Source organism: Apostichopus japonicus, chromosome 13 (assembly GCF_037975245.1).
Source record: "Apostichopus japonicus isolate 1M-3 chromosome 13, ASM3797524v1, whole genome shotgun sequence".
NCBI classification, from domain to species: domain Eukaryota; kingdom Metazoa; phylum Echinodermata; class Holothuroidea; order Aspidochirotida; family Stichopodidae; genus Apostichopus; species Apostichopus japonicus.
Genome location: NC_092573.1, coordinates 24,902,271 through 24,917,810, shown reverse-complemented (window position 1 = coordinate 24,917,810; position 15,540 = coordinate 24,902,271). Strand labels below are relative to the sequence as shown.

Genomic DNA, 15,540 nt, shown 5'->3' with positions numbered 1-15,540 from the left:
TATATACTTATATATTACATCACTTATTGCTTACCTACAAAAGCTACTATTGTGCCTAATTTTAGTGTACAATTGATAGCTTAACAATTACCTTGTAATTTGAAATGAAAATGATGTCTTTCTTCTATATTTAGAAAACTTGCACCAAGTGTAAAATCTTATATGACCAAATTTTTTACAGGTTTGTGGATGTATGTGTCAAAGACAATGTATGCAAATTGTAGTCTTAAATGAATTTTCTCTTCTTTTTATAGATTTAGTATAGTTTTTGTACAATCAATGAGCAAATAAACATTCAAATAACATCAAAATAATGTTCCCAATTCATTTCGCTGTTCTTGCAGGGTTTTCACATGGTGACCTCTGCTGATCTTTAATATACAGAAAAAATCTGGTAAAACCAACATGGAGCATCCACATGCTAAGTATGATATCCCATCCACGTTTCCCCTAAAAGTGAATTGCTTTAAGTGTATCTCAAGAAGAGAAATTTGAGATATCATATTCCTAAGAGCCTTTTCAGCTAATTTTATCATCGAAACCTGTTTGCCAGATGCATTCAATGTGCTTGACATATAAGTTAACTACTAAACCAAAACATATTTCAATTATGTAGTTACTAAATTCAGTTGTTTAAACAGACTGTTATTAGGAGCGTGTCATCAAATAGGTCTACACTAATTATTGTGAAAACTATAAAAAAAAAATAAAAAAAAACTTTCTTGTGATAAATACAAATTTGCATTCATCTCTTAACTGTCAAGAAAAGTTTAGTAAAAAAAATCAAGTGAATTTAACCGAGGTAAAATCGACCAACCTTGTTATAGGTCTACTATCGTCATCACAGCATTAATTTACCATACCACAGTTACAGTAATGTACATCCGCTCGAGAGAAAAAAACAAAGACCTAAACTGACTGAATGGAATGCTTTGTTTGGCATATTATCAGTTACCATCATTGTTTTATTCTGCCTTTATGTGAACGAACATACTTCAAAGTACAGATGGTGTGAAAATAAGGAGGATAGAAGGTGATATAAAGTAGTTTAGAAATTCTTTGATTAAATGTGGATATTACTACGAGTTGAGCAGACGGAAGGGTTGTGGTTCAGTCTGCTAAATTAACTTGCACCTCTTCTACTGTAGCTCAAATTCTAAACTGTCATGATATAAAAATGTGTTAGTGCCCACAGGCCAATCCGTCAGCTATCATGTGGTGGGTAGAATATGCCAGTTGAAAACTTCTATATGTGGAGTGGAGTGTTAGCTCAATGGTTAATGCCAATGCCTTCCAATCATAAGGTCCCCGGTTCGAGTCACTCCAAGATTAATGTATGTCGTCCAGTTACAGAGTTGTTGACAATTCAAAATCATGGACGTTAAATATATGAATGTAAGAGATTGACTTCGGTCAGCTTGCGGCTTTGATAAGCCAATGGGGCTTCTCCGTGAGTTCCTGCTTGCAGGAGGATCTAAAATACATACATAAATGCTCTAGTGGGCCTTGAAAGTGACGAATTTAGTATGCAAGTAATTGGAACGACTGTTTATTATTTCCTTTTCCGTCCCACCGGAGTGACAGTCGATTGAGGCGCGCAGGCAAACAATACTCCAATCGAACAATACACGCGTCCAGTTGCCCTGGTATCATTTTTGTTATTACGCAATAAGCGTGAGACGCTCAATATCTTGTACTGTTTGTTATACACACATGCAGAGTACATGTTGAGTGTGTGTTGATAATAAGACACTGTATCGTTTCTTCGTTGTTATCTATTATATAGGGTCTTGAAGGACCTACCAATTGAATTCCAGATGTAATCAAATCAAACCAACTTAAGGACTCTGGTGATTGTAACGTTTTTTACGAGTAAAAGCTGTACGTTATAGCACTTACTCAGTGTATCATGGAGGCCAACACCGTGAGGTAAGTGCACTACATTTGGTTTTGATTTTCTTCTGTGTGTGTATTTTTTTCCACCATGTGTAAACCATTTTTAAGTTTACCTTGATAGTGATACATATGTGTGGTGGTCAATGTTAGCTACTAAAGAATTATTTTATTAGCTTTTCAAAGCACGTGGCTTCATCCTTAAAATCATGACTTGACAGGTCATGCTGTCATTCGGCGAGAAGCTATAGGTGTTCGTAGTAGAACCACAACACCAATGAGATGATAATTTTACGCATAAATATTTCATTCTGCAAGTGGAAATATACGTCTTATTAATATCTTAAATATAGCCAGACTAGTAGACCTTCGTCTGGTGAGTGATGGGGTGGGGGGGGGGGGTATCCATGTCTCGTAAGAATCTCTTTTCATATACATCGGCCTATAGTAGCCTATAGATCAGTTTTGATAAGATATGGTCTGATATCATTTACTTATATACATGACGACACAGACATGCAGAGACGAGGAACAACAATCAGCAATTGATCTACTTGTGAGGCACGCGTAGACTATATAATATTTATAGTGCATATAAGAATGTGTTGTAACTGTTGACGCAAGTTTTCTTATACAAGTAGCTGCTTTCCTTTCATTAATAACATGAACTATCAGTATCTACCATTGCTAGTTCAATATCTTTTCACACACTAGCGGGGGATTTTTGTGCCCATCCCCTCCCCCTCCCTTATCTAATATAAAATGCAACTCCCACGTATCATCTTCCTCTAGATTCTTATACATATGCATGAATTAATATACATACTTAGGAAAGACGTATTTACGTAACCATATGCTGTAAAAGTGGTTTAGAACAATATGTGTTCATGTTTATCTTAAGAGGTTTTCTTACGGTGGTTCTGAAGGGACGAGCGAGTTGAAGACGTGTTAGTGTAAGGAGTACCGTAACTTTTCAATTTGTTAAATATCGTATGTTTTGACGTGTTGTCAAGTTACGTACAACGTAGCAAGTCGAAATATATGAACGTAAGTTTTCATCAACATGAAACGTTAGCGTAACTTTCATTTCGACAAAAATCATATTTTTGTCGTGTTGTCAAGTTATGAACGACGCAGCAACTGGGCAAAGCGATAATTTCCGTCAAGATGTAACGTTAGCGTAACTCGTCAACTGGACAAAAGTATATACATTTGTCGTGTTATCGTGTTATACTAACACGCTAAGTCTATAGCATGTCCCTTCAAATCCACCATAGTTTCTACATAGCTAACTGGCTAACACGGTTACTTATAAAGATTATTTATCTTTGTTCCGCACAGTGAGCTTTTCCGGCGCAACTCAACATTGCCATATCTCTGACTATGTCCAACGTATCTTCCATTTAACGGCATCGTATAGACTACGTTAATGACATCATGAGGCGATCCCGTTCACGTAGCCTGCCGTCACCTAGCGAAGAGAAGTCCCGCAAGGGATCGTCCTATCAAAAGACATCTAGGCGTCGCTTTGTAAGTTCTACCCCAAACCCTTCGCGGAAGCCCCACCTAGTCGACGTAACATCTGTCCAATCGGCGTCTGTTGGCAGACCTTACACCACCTTACCTCGGATTCCTAAAGATTCATGCATGAGTACTGTTGTTGAAACTTCTAATTCTAATTTGAAATTTGAATCAGACGATGAAGCTCCTCATTCGGAGAGAGTGCTTAGCGCGGCAGCAGTACTTTGGCGGAAGAAACTACTACATGACGTCATATTGGCTGTCGGGCATCACCGCATAGGCGCTCATCGGCTAATCCTTGCTGTATGTAGCGGATATTTCAAGGATTTGTTCACCAACGAAGAGAATGACGACTGCGAAGAGTCTAACTTAGTATATACACTACATGGACTAAGTTACGAAGCGTTGAAGATTCTAATGGAGTCAATGTACACATCACATCTTAATGTAACTTACAGTAACATTTACGAACTCCTTAATGCTGCTATCTATCTCAAGGTACCCGTAGCTGTAAACAAATGTAAAGAATTTCTACTGCTGAACCTATGTGCTGATACATCTCTTCGAACATTGACCGTTTCGCATGCATTTGAACTTTCTGAAATACTTGAACAAGCTGCGCAGATTGCAGCCATGAACTTCCTTCACGTTGCTGAGACCGACGAATTTCTTGAGATGGAAGAAAACCCTTTGAAACATCTCTTAAAGAGGGATGATTTAAAGGTCGATTCAGAACTAAAGGTATTCAGAAAAGTACAGAGGTGGATAGAAAGCGATATGGATAATCGTCTGAATAAATCATCTGCTAACGTTTTAAGTTTAGTAAGATTGCCTATGATTAAACCGACAGATTTAGTGGATCATGTTGAAAGTGTCGATTACTTGATGCAAATACCCGAGTACGAGACCCTTGTGAAAGAAGCACTACACTACTACTGCTTACCATTGAGGCAAAGCGTTCTACAATCACCGAGAACAAATCCAAGATCAGTAGTTAGCTTGAAAACGATTGTTTCTTTGGGAGGCCAACCACGAAAAGCTAAGGACGGTGTTTCAAAGGAAGTAAGGTATTTTAATCCACAAACACGTATCTGGAATACATTGACGAAGATGCCTCAACCGCGCCATCATCACGCAGGTAAGTACCAAGTGGTCACGCTATTCACGTGGTCACGACGTCACCACATTTGAGCGAATACGTCTTATTTTTAATCACAGAAAGTAAGAAATACTAGTTTTCACATGACATTTAAATTGCTTATATATGTCTCATGGATGCAGTGATTTCACAAGTGATTTCTTATTGTTCAGATGGTAATTAGAGATTGGAACGTCTAATGAGTGACAAGTGCTTCTCATTATGAAGTTAATATGATTTACGAATATAACAATTCTGTATTCTGCATTTCCAGAGGTAATGTTTAAAAGGGACCGTCTAGTGGCGGATAAATTCTTCGTAATAGTCTTGATAGGGTTGGTGATGGAGGAATATTTATACACGCATCTGTATGAGACTCCGTTTTTTATATACTAAATATTTCTATAGCTATATCCACTAGTATATTACTTGTTTTCTACCATTTTTTGCTCCGCAGTTGCGGTTTTAGGGGGATTTCTGTACGTTGCAGGTGGACGTGAGCGAACTAGCCCCACCGACCACCCTTTGAAAACTGCCTATCGATATGACCCAAGAACAGACTCCTGGATCAAAATCGCTGATATGTTACACGGAAGAGAGAGTTTTCAGCTTGGAATTTTAAAAGAAATGATCTACGCAATAGGTAATTGTTCAATTATCGACGATTTAGAGGTCGCATCAGTGGAGAAAAAATAAAAACTTATTAAGAAATTGACACATTTAGACTCGGATATTAAGATTGATGTGTATTGTCAAGCTCAATATCTTTAATGTCGTCAGATACTAAGATGTATCTGAATATATGTGAATATCTCAATTCGGCTAAAACTCAGTTCAGTCTTTCGATGTCAATATCTAGTTACAAAGACACACGGTAGTCATAATATATATCTCAATAGCTCAATGACACCAGAAAAGCTTAATGTATTATCAAGCCTACTCTCTGTCATAATTTAATTATAAAATGTGCAGTGATATGATTGCTACAACATAACGATGCAAACAGAAACAATCTAAGATAGCGCCCTCGAAAGTGAAAGTTTAGGGGTGGATCGCTAACCGCCCGTCGGCGAGTTTTTTTAATGCAGGTAGGTTCGTACCATTGTGTATATTGAATAGCCAATGACAGCCAATTTCATTTTGACGTCATCAAATATGCACGTGTCACTCGCTCTAAAGCAGTAAGATTTGTAAACAATGTCAATCTGATGCTGTATGAGCATTGTGAGTTCGAATCCCACATCTGCCGAAAATTGTTGTTGTTGTTGTCATTAGTTCGTTTTTATCTTTTATTTTCTCCCAAACCAAGCATTTTTTTGTTCAGAAATCTATTTCATTTTTATTACTTCCCAAGTGCAACCTTTACTGTGAACTCAACATACATACATACAATGTAATGTAATGTATGGTATACATACAATGTAATGTATGGTATGTACATGGGCCTACCATATAGGCTATATAAACCCACTCAAATGTGACTTAAAATACATTTCACACAGCAATAAAGTTCACCTGTCTCATCGCCAGTAAAGTTGTCACAAAAGGAATGCAGATAACTAACCTTAACACGACTAAATCGGGGGTCTTTTATGGAATTATTATCGCAGAAACACTGGTACAGTACACTGGTAAACGCATTTTCCGCCATGTTTTATCATTCATCCCAATCGAATCGTGACTTTGTGTCAACTGCAAATTTCGCAAAACTACTCCCTGAACAATTCGTATGCACAAAGATACGTTAAGAAGATCACTAAGATAGGAAATTTGTGGCAAAGAATTCTTACCAGGTTTCCAAAATTTTGGAACGAACACAGATTTCATATTAAAAAACTAAAAATTTAGTCGGTGTATGGCTAAAGCTAATGGAATAGCTTCGCTAGAGATTACTGCAGCATTGTTGTTGCATCAGGCTAGCACGTCAGGTTGAACTTATCGACTTTAAATATTAAGTGTTTCATGCTCAGGCTAGCACGTCAGGTTGAACTTATCGACTTTAAATATTAAGTTTTTCATGCTTTCCTTGTCATATTTGATGACGTCAAAATAAACTTGGCTGTGATTGGCTATTCAATATACACAATAGTACGAACCTACCTGCATAAAAAAAAACTCGCCGCCCGTCGTATCGGGGAAAATGAGACTTACTTTACTTAATGTAGCCCACGTTTACAATAACAAGCGCACGTATGAACCAATCAGCAGTTTAGTAACATCGCATTGAATAACATTGGTGTCTTCTACAGGAGGACGTGTTGATGACAAGACTTCTTTAGCCGATGTAGAGCGGTATGATCCATTCAAAGATGAATGGGAAGAGGTTGCACCCTTAACCGATCCACGTCGGTGTGTTGCAGTAACTACGCACAACGAACTCCTCTATGCAATGGGTGGTTCTGGTAAGAGCATGTTTTCCCCTTTAATATACACTAGTAACCTACACCATACATAGTGTTATAATTACATCAACGAGGTCATTGTAATTGTTTTTATGTTGTCTCAATTCAGTTGATTGTGGGCTTTAACTGAAAATACCACAAATTAAGTATCTGTTTTCAGTTTGATAACCAGAGTCAATTAATATGCAAAAGTGTTTTTGATCGCAGTGTTGCATAGTATACAAACATATAGACTCTCAGTACGCTACATAACTTTATAAATTCTGCTTGTATCGAGTGTTGTCTGTAGCTATAATATTGCAGGAGTAATTATGCAGACAGCTGAGAGCCTCCGTCAAATATTTGTCAGACTGTTGCAAATAAAATATTCGTTCTCTTTGACAGGCCAGGGAAAAATTTCTAGTCGAGTTGAATGTTTTGCTGCAGATGTCAACACATGGAAAACACGAAGACCTCTTCAGGTTCCCCGGATATTTGGACTTCTGTCTCCTATTGGTGATCATATGTATCTGGCTGGTGGTGCAACAGTTGGTAACAATGGTGCTTTGTGTTGTGCACCTCACATTGAGAAATACCACCCCAAGTCTGACACATGGATTACTTTATCAAAAATGGTTACACCACGGGCAGAGGCAGGTTGCACTGTCCTCGAGAAACAAATCTACTACCTGGGAGGATACAATTGGGATACCAAGTCATGGGTGCAAACAGTTGAAGCATATGACACCACAACTGATTCATGGGAGGAGTTAGGGAATTTCCCTAAGGCCTTCACTGGTATGGCATGTTGTACATTAACTCTCCACAAGCTCCCTTGATATACATATATACAATTAAAGCCTCCCTACATGGATCAACTACAAGATGGAAGTTGTTAGCATAACATGGGACAAATTTCAAGAAAGCCGATGTGATAAATATCGACAGTGATTCAGGTATTTCCTCTGATGAGCTATGGATGAAACTGAAACACTATGCTATAAAGAGAAACAAAAACCGTACCTCGTACATTATGAATGTTGGTTATAGTTGTGTATATATGCATGACACTCTAATATACCACTACAAAAAGAAACTTTGTTTTTGCAGTTTTTTTATTTTTACATATATTTTTATATAATGAAATATTCAAGTCAAACAGAACTGGGCATGGCTGAAAGATGAACAAGAGGTTAAACTTGGTGCTGAAAAAGGCTGAAAGAACTAAGTTGCTGAAATTGCATAGTATTAGTAACTTCCAAAGCCATTTCCCACATTGGAAACAATTACAAAAAGTCAAAAGTATGTTAACAGCAACTCTAAACATGTTAAGAAAGAATATATGAAGAAACAGTCCTTTGCAAAGTCTATATCAAAGTACTATGTAACACGGTGTAAAATTTCTTGTTCCATTATGTGGTTTAATTAGGTCTGAAATCACAAGAACTACTGCCAAATGAAATGATTAATGTACTAAAGCTCTGAGTCCCATGAAAACCACATTCGTGTTGTGAGACAATCAAATGTGTTAAGCATCTCCTGAGAACAGAGACATAATATGGTAAAAAATCCCAACACTAAAACAAGGTAAGCAATCTCTGCAAATTTTACACAAAATCATCAAGTTGAATAACCACACCAAATCAAATAACCACATATTAATCATTAACAAGGCTTAGCATTACAGAAATGAAGTTTATTGTTCAACATTGGTGCTCATACATCAAAGGTGGGGGGGGGGGGCAGGGAGGGTAAAAAGATACAATTTCAGTGTTGTTCACTACTGCTAAATTTCTCCTATAAAATGGAAGGCTGAGGATGATATTTTACAAGTTGCTACAATTTTGGCAGTGCAGTAAGGAACCTCTCTGGCATTGCAACTGTTGATCTCCTATTGAACAAAGACCATATTTGGTACAATTGTGTCATAGGAATATGTGAAGTCAAGAGAGTAGAAAATACAAAGCTGATGATTCTAAGATACATCCCATTCCAAAATCTCATATATATAAGAGATTTTTTCATAAATGCCTCAACCTCTCTGTTAAATTGCAGCATAGAGACACTTCACATGGTGTAGAAATACAGCGAGGTTCTATTTGCCATTGTCAAGAGGGATATAATACAATAGTTGTGTGTAAGCTATTAACACTTTGCTATAACATTGATATGTTAAAGTTAGCAGGAGTGCCTTTTTCTTCGGATTATAATGAGATAGCACTGCTTTGTATCATGATGACATCCTTATTACACACAAATATATAAATAAGCTAGCAGCCCCCAAAACACCTATAAGCAGAACAAGCACAACATATGTATAAGCTTAATTTGCAAACAAAGCACAAAAAATAGCAATTGTTGTTGATTGCACTGTACACAAATATTTAGAACCTATTCTTGCACCTATAAATCCTGGAAAGTTATTGGGACACTGTAAAATTGCTATAGGTTTTCATCTACACCATCTTATTATATATAAGCATGCTTAGCTAATACTGCTTTACAAGCACAAAAAGGCAAATCTTGATATGCACAAACTATAACTAGGCACCAGTAAAGCTACACTTGTCCTTTATATCAGAACCATCTTCACCTGCTTCTTAGTGCAGAGCTTGAAAACAACATATTTGAGAAATTCAGCTGTTGAAAAAGACAGTATAACTTAGGCAGGATTTAAAAGGAGACAGGGAAATTGTGATAGCTCCATGGCAAAATCTGCTGTATTATTGTGTTGAAGGTGTCATGAGGATGTAAGACCCATGATGGCAGCTTGAAAGATATTTATACAACAATAATGCTTGTAGATACCACATCTAGATCAAGACAACATCTCAGAAGAAAGCCATTGCTACACTTCTATTGTGAAATCACATCTGGCATCACCTTTACTGGGAAGTAAGCATAGTGTGTATTTTACATCTGTTTCCAGCAGAGTGTCCAGAGTTAGACATTTGCATCTTTAAAAAAAAGGTTAATGTTTACATAGAAAATGGATAAGATCACTATTAAGTAGATAAAATCTAGATTAGAAACTTTTGTCTACAGAATGTGCTTCTATCATACTGCTAATCTTTACAGAGTTTTTCTCACATGTATTTAGCACTGCCTTATCATTTGTTGGTTTTTGCAAAATGCCTCTTGCTCAGAAGGAGACAGTTGGCACACATAAAATCCTTCTAGTAAGCCATGCAAAAGAGTTTGAATTCCCATTATACAAAGTTTGGAGAAGAAAACAAAGGTTAGAAACACTATTTGCAGGCATATGTCATGGTATTTGCCAATTACACTGATTTCATTTAATGCCCTACCCAAACAGTGTGGACTGGAAAGTATGTGCAGGAGGATATCATGTTATTTGATATGTGACTGACATTGAATTGATACACCATACATGACCATTTATTTCAGTATTGCCAGATAACCTGATGATGGCTTGCTTTCAAGTTCTTGTTAATTTTTTAATGATGCATGTCAATACTAAATATACCTTCCCATAAGAATGGTAAAAATGACTAAGCCTAGCCAATGCCCATAAAATGTTACAATACTGACAGTAACACCACTTGTAGGCTTTGTTGTATTGTGTTTTGGATCACCTCCAGCAGCAGCAGTCGAGTGAGCTTCAGCAGCTTCTGTTGAGACAGGATCTTGTCCTCCCCCATCTGTCATTGTTTCAGTGGAACCTCCCTCTGCTTGTGTTCCTGTGTTATCTGCTTGTGTGTTATCTGCTTGTGTGTTATCTGCTTGTGTGTTATCTGTTTGTGTGTCATCTTCTTCTGTTGGAACATGAGATGTCACCCCCAAAGATACTGTGTTACTTGCATCAGTGACTGCTGCATCTGTACTTGCATCATTCGAGGTTGTGGCTCCCACTGAAACACCTGACTCTACAATGATACAAAAAAGAAAAGAAGGATTAAGCAAACGCGAATGATTAATTTCTTTGTATACTGATTTCTTCCTTTTATGTTATTTTCTGAAATACCTATGTTGTGTGAACATTGAAGAAGACATAAAACAATCATAATGCACATAATACAGGAATGTTAACTATAGATGTAAACAAGCAACCAAAAGATCTACATGGAATATATTTCCATTTGCTTGAGCTTATGGCACAAACATAATTTATGTTACTATCACTGACAACATACCACACTTAGTAAGTGTAATGTGGAGACCATTGACACTTTAGCAAAAACAAAAAGGAAAAGAATATGTTATGTCACGTTTACAGTTGCTCTGTCTTAGATACATTTAAAGGAACACCAAAAGCGAGGTATCCTTCAATTGGGAAAACATTAATCTTGGGGAGCTGAACATTGCTTATAAGCACCTATAGCCCCTTAAATGATGTTGGTTGGATTAATACATTTTTAATGCTGCTTCCATGTTCATAAAGTCTGTGTGTGCATTAAGTATAGAGAAACTCTTTTCCACTTTGTCACAATTGCACAGCTTAATCAAACACCAACTTGTTTGTGAATCGATTCAAAGAGTGATCACTCTGGCATTTTTACACTTAAACCAGAAATAAACTCATAGAACATCGCCTCAAGAAAGTTACAATGCACAATCATACTGCTGAAGAACTATAGTATCACTACAAGGGCATTTCTTATTTAAATATTTATGATATAGATTATAAACTAACATATTCACTGCATTAGATCCAAGATCCAGCACTGCCCATGAGAACCTTTGCTGTGAAATTCTGACGCCACATTTCATGCTTACTAAATTATCATTTATGTTATTAACTTGAGCTGCATATTACTGTAAATTACATAGCAGAAATAGAATTAGGGCCCAAATTAAAAACCCAACTGAATGGTCATGTAAATTCACTTTTATGCTAGGAGGCTTATTTTGCACCAATGACATCAAGTATATTCTGTTTTTACAAATTTAATAAAATATTTTAATACTTAAACAGCTGTGGCGATGTTCATTAATATTCATATCTAATTTGTTTCTTTTTACCTGACTATTTCCCACTGGGTGAGTGTTTAATGAAGAGTTGTCTGTCAATTTTGATCTGTGAATTATCATATGCATGCTGCCAATCATATCTGACCATGCTTACCAGGTTTAAATGATCTGATTTACAAAATCTCTTTGACTAAAACATCTCTGATCAACTGCACTACAGTATATTGAAGTGCATAAGTCTGAATTTATGTATCCATATCTTTGTTGGCAAATAGACTCAGGTATAAAGATTGGTCATTCAGTGTCACATCAGGGATGGCTATTGCTGGACCCTCTCCAAAACTTACCACCCTCATTGCATGCTTAGTGCACCATGAAATAAGCATATTCTGACAATTTCAGTTGCATTTCTTCAAAATTGGCCGATTTATCACACTTTGAAATTCTGCAATTTGTCGCCACCGTGGCATTTTCTTGATTTTTCAAGGCCTCATTTCTCAGCAATTAAAAAATCCTCCTACCTTTCTATTATATACACCTATAGACTCTATCCCATAGAAGAGAAAATTAAAATAATTAGGCTATAAAAGCATTCTCTTGTGGAGTTAGGTCAACTTAAAAGAGTCAAAATGTTCAATTTTGGTATTTTTTGCTAAAAAATGTGCTGTTTTTAGTGATAAATTGCTCCTACACTATTGCTTCAGGGTACTTGAATCTTTCAGGGATAATTATGTCTAGTCCAAACAACACAAAATAATTATTACAATGCTTTCCTGTCATATATTTGCAAGTTGTGCAGCTCTAAAGTTGCTATTTCATTCTGCAATTCAGCATGAAGAAGATGTTTTGATGTTAAAATTTTACCAACATAACCATGTGAAAGCTGTGAGGGTTTTTACTTTAAATATAACTATAAAAATGTTACAATCGACCAAATTTCAAGGTTCCAATTTTTCCTCAATATTAATTTATGAGGTTGTAAAGTTGCTCTGATGTCTTTGACAGCCAGTAACTCAAATTGCATCATGTTGAAAAAAATCTGGTTATTTTTTGTAGAAGGGATATAGTACCACCATGTTTGTACAAACACTTTCAGGAGGGTATTTTGACTTATTTGTAAATGTAAACTTCTCAAAGTTTGGGATTTTTTTATAAAAAAAACGTTTTGCCTGCTTGCTGTTCCACATGTTTTTGAGCCCTGGGTATTGTACTTCAAGGTCATTCAATTAATACTGTGCAGTTGTCAATGTCATATAAACAAATAACATTTTCAATGTACTGTCTGCTTCAGGTTTAATTCACTTAATTAAGGACTTTATAAAGGCTTTTATTTTCCATTTTATGGGATAGAGTCTATAGGCTTCTGTAATAAAGAGGTAGAGGATGTTTAATTGCTGAGAAATGGCCAATTTTGAAGCAATGCAACTGAAATTTTCTGAATATGCTCCATGCATAGTGTTCCAAGCATACAATAAATTTGGAAATTTTTAAAATAGGACTAACTGCAACATACTCCAAAATCTGGTGATTTGACATGGATGCCCCATGTAATAATATAACAAAATTGTCTACTGTTTTTCTTCTGAAGCAAATATTCAGTTCTAGCACATTTTAGCCGATATTTCATTTTCATATACTCATAGCTTATTTTGTGTATGGAAAAGGACACATGGAATAGTTTATTTGTTTACATATAACAGTTTAGAGTGGGGTCACAAATAAACTTTTGATGAATAATTTATCACAAATATCACAATTCTAAGTTATAACTTACCAGAGGTGCCTTGTGTAGACACAATGTCTGTCACGGTTGACTGAGCAAAGCAGAGTTGATGGCATAATGAACTCAACACACAAATCATGATCAAACATGTCTTCCAAATGTTGCCCATGATGTAAAATATTCTCTGCTTCTTGTGGTAAAAACAGAAAGGCTGAAATTTAATAGAAAAGAAAACAAAAAGTGAAAAACAACAGTTCATGGACAAATATATTAGATATAAAAGTTGCACTAAAATTGCCTTCTGCATCATGTGCATGTTATTATCACTGATATTAAAAGATTCTGGGCATTAGAATCACTGAGATTGAGAATCATATTCAACTCATTAATCATTAGCTCAACATTTAACATTCAATTGATGGAATAGGGCGTAGGCCTTCATCATATTATCATGGCATGAGTGGCAGTTTCAAATTTGTGATCTAGGCTTAATGCAGAAAGGTAAGATCTACATTAAATCATCCAAATTTAGCATGTCAGGGCTTGCTCAATGTCACTAACTAGCCTTGCTTAATCCTACGTTTAACAGTAACTAGAAAATAGTAAAATATAATAGTAATGATATTTCCCAAGGGGCTGGATACAGAACCCACTCCGAGTCTGACAACTGAGGCTTTATTGCCACAAATTTGAGGTAAAAATATTCAGTTCCACTAGCCTAGGCCTAGTTTGGTAACAATTACAACTTGTAAGTCTGGTACTTATAATTTTTGAGTCTGGTAACATTAACACTGAAATTAAATAAAATCGTGTCACAATATCGCTAGCCTAACTTGTTTTAACTTAGGCTAGGCGTAGCCTATCCTGCTACTGTGAACTTACTGAGGCTACTAGAGTACTGAAGCCTAACAAAGTTAGCTAACCTATGCCTTAGTTAAATTTCAAATTCCAATGTAAAAGTAAGAAGGGTAAAGTTAAGGTTCTTTAGCTTTAAGCCAAACTCGTCAAACCTAATGGTGAATTCACCTTTTCTAATGATGAAGACTAGAATTTCTCGTCAATGTCGTCAATAAAGTTATGATGAGAGAAATAGAAATGCGTCTAAAGTACGAGTGTAAGAATCAAGTAAGGTGAGGTCTAGCCAAGCCACGCGTATGTACATGACACGTTCGTTTAAAACATTCGTGATCAGTGCGTGAAAGTACATAATATACGTATTTGGTTGCGACGCAACGACGCACAGCGCGAAGAACTGTCTTGCGCATGCTCATTGTGTGGCAAAGCAAAACTTCGCGCAGACGTTGGAAACAAACGCCGTGATTGGTCGAAAGTTGGGCTATGACATATTCGTCTTACATAAAGCAGTATAAAATTATTTGAATGGATTATGTTTTAACATTCCCTTTGCACTCTTAGGAAGTCACTGCTTCCATTCAATATACAGTTATAGACGAAGAACAAGAATTGCTTTAAAACATATGTCCCTTCAACTCATTGGCGCGCCTAGGAAAGGTGTGTGTGTGGGGGGGGGGGGTCAGATTTACCACGACTGATTTAGATAGGAGCACCTGTGCATTTATGAAAGGGCCAGCAGACAACCATGGATTCAATAAAGAGAGGTGCGACACGTGGGGTCGTTGAAACCGACTTCAATCATGATGTGCGGGGTTAGGGGTGGCGGTCCTCCCCCGGAAACTTTCGAGTTGTGCAAACTGTGCATTCTGACGGATATTAAGACCGTAAATTAAGTAAATGTAAGTAGTTCTTACTTTGTGAGGTTTAAAGGAGGGTGGAGTTGGGGGGGGGGGTACACCCGTAGCATTGGTGTATTTCTTTCCCGGCTAAATGTAAAGAAAGTCCCGATTTCCCCGTTTTCCCCGAATGATGGTTAGATACCCCCCCCCCCGCCCTCTAAACCACACATACAAACACCTTGCCAACGCCACTGATAC

General features: G+C 36.7%; 1 protein-coding gene and 1 long non-coding RNA gene across 2 annotated transcripts; one reads left to right on the top strand and one right to left on the bottom strand.

Moving 5' to 3' along the window:
* The first annotated feature begins 1,704 nt into the window (after window positions 1–1,704).
* On the top strand, window positions 1,705–8,510 carry LOC139979179 (kelch-like protein 26). The gene is made up of 5 exons (XM_071989910.1): window positions 1,705–1,929; window positions 3,235–4,552; window positions 5,010–5,195; window positions 6,802–6,954; window positions 7,339–8,510. Exons 2-5 carry the CDS (start codon window positions 3,331–3,333, stop codon window positions 7,770–7,772), a joined length of 1,995 nt encoding a protein of 664 aa, XP_071846011.1. The 5' UTR covers window positions 1,705–1,929; window positions 3,235–3,330; the 3' UTR covers window positions 7,773–8,510.
* On the bottom strand, window positions 8,031–14,774 carry LOC139979180 (uncharacterized). Its single transcript, XR_011797103.1, has 3 exons — window positions 14,615–14,774; window positions 13,640–13,799; window positions 8,031–10,820 (listed from the first exon to the last, which is right to left on the bottom strand). It is a non-coding gene; the product is annotated as an uncharacterized lncRNA (long non-coding RNA).
* Between the last annotated feature and the right edge of the window lie 766 nt (window positions 14,775–15,540).

What these genes read in the sequence shown, in the direction of transcription:
- LOC139979179 (XM_071989910.1), top strand. Translation starts at nt 3,331, where the DNA reads ATGAGGCGATCCCGTTCACGTAGCCTGCCGTCACCTAGCGAAGAGAAG. An exon ending in ACCGCGCCATCATCACGCAG is followed by an intron (nt 4,553 to 5,009) that starts GTAAGTACCAAG and finishes TTTGCTCCGCAG; the next exon opens with TTGCGGTTTTAGGGGGATTT. An exon ending in CTATGCAATGGGTGGTTCTG is followed by an intron (nt 6,955 to 7,338) that starts GTAAGAGCATGT and finishes TCTCTTTGACAG; the next exon opens with GCCAGGGAAAAATTTCTAGT.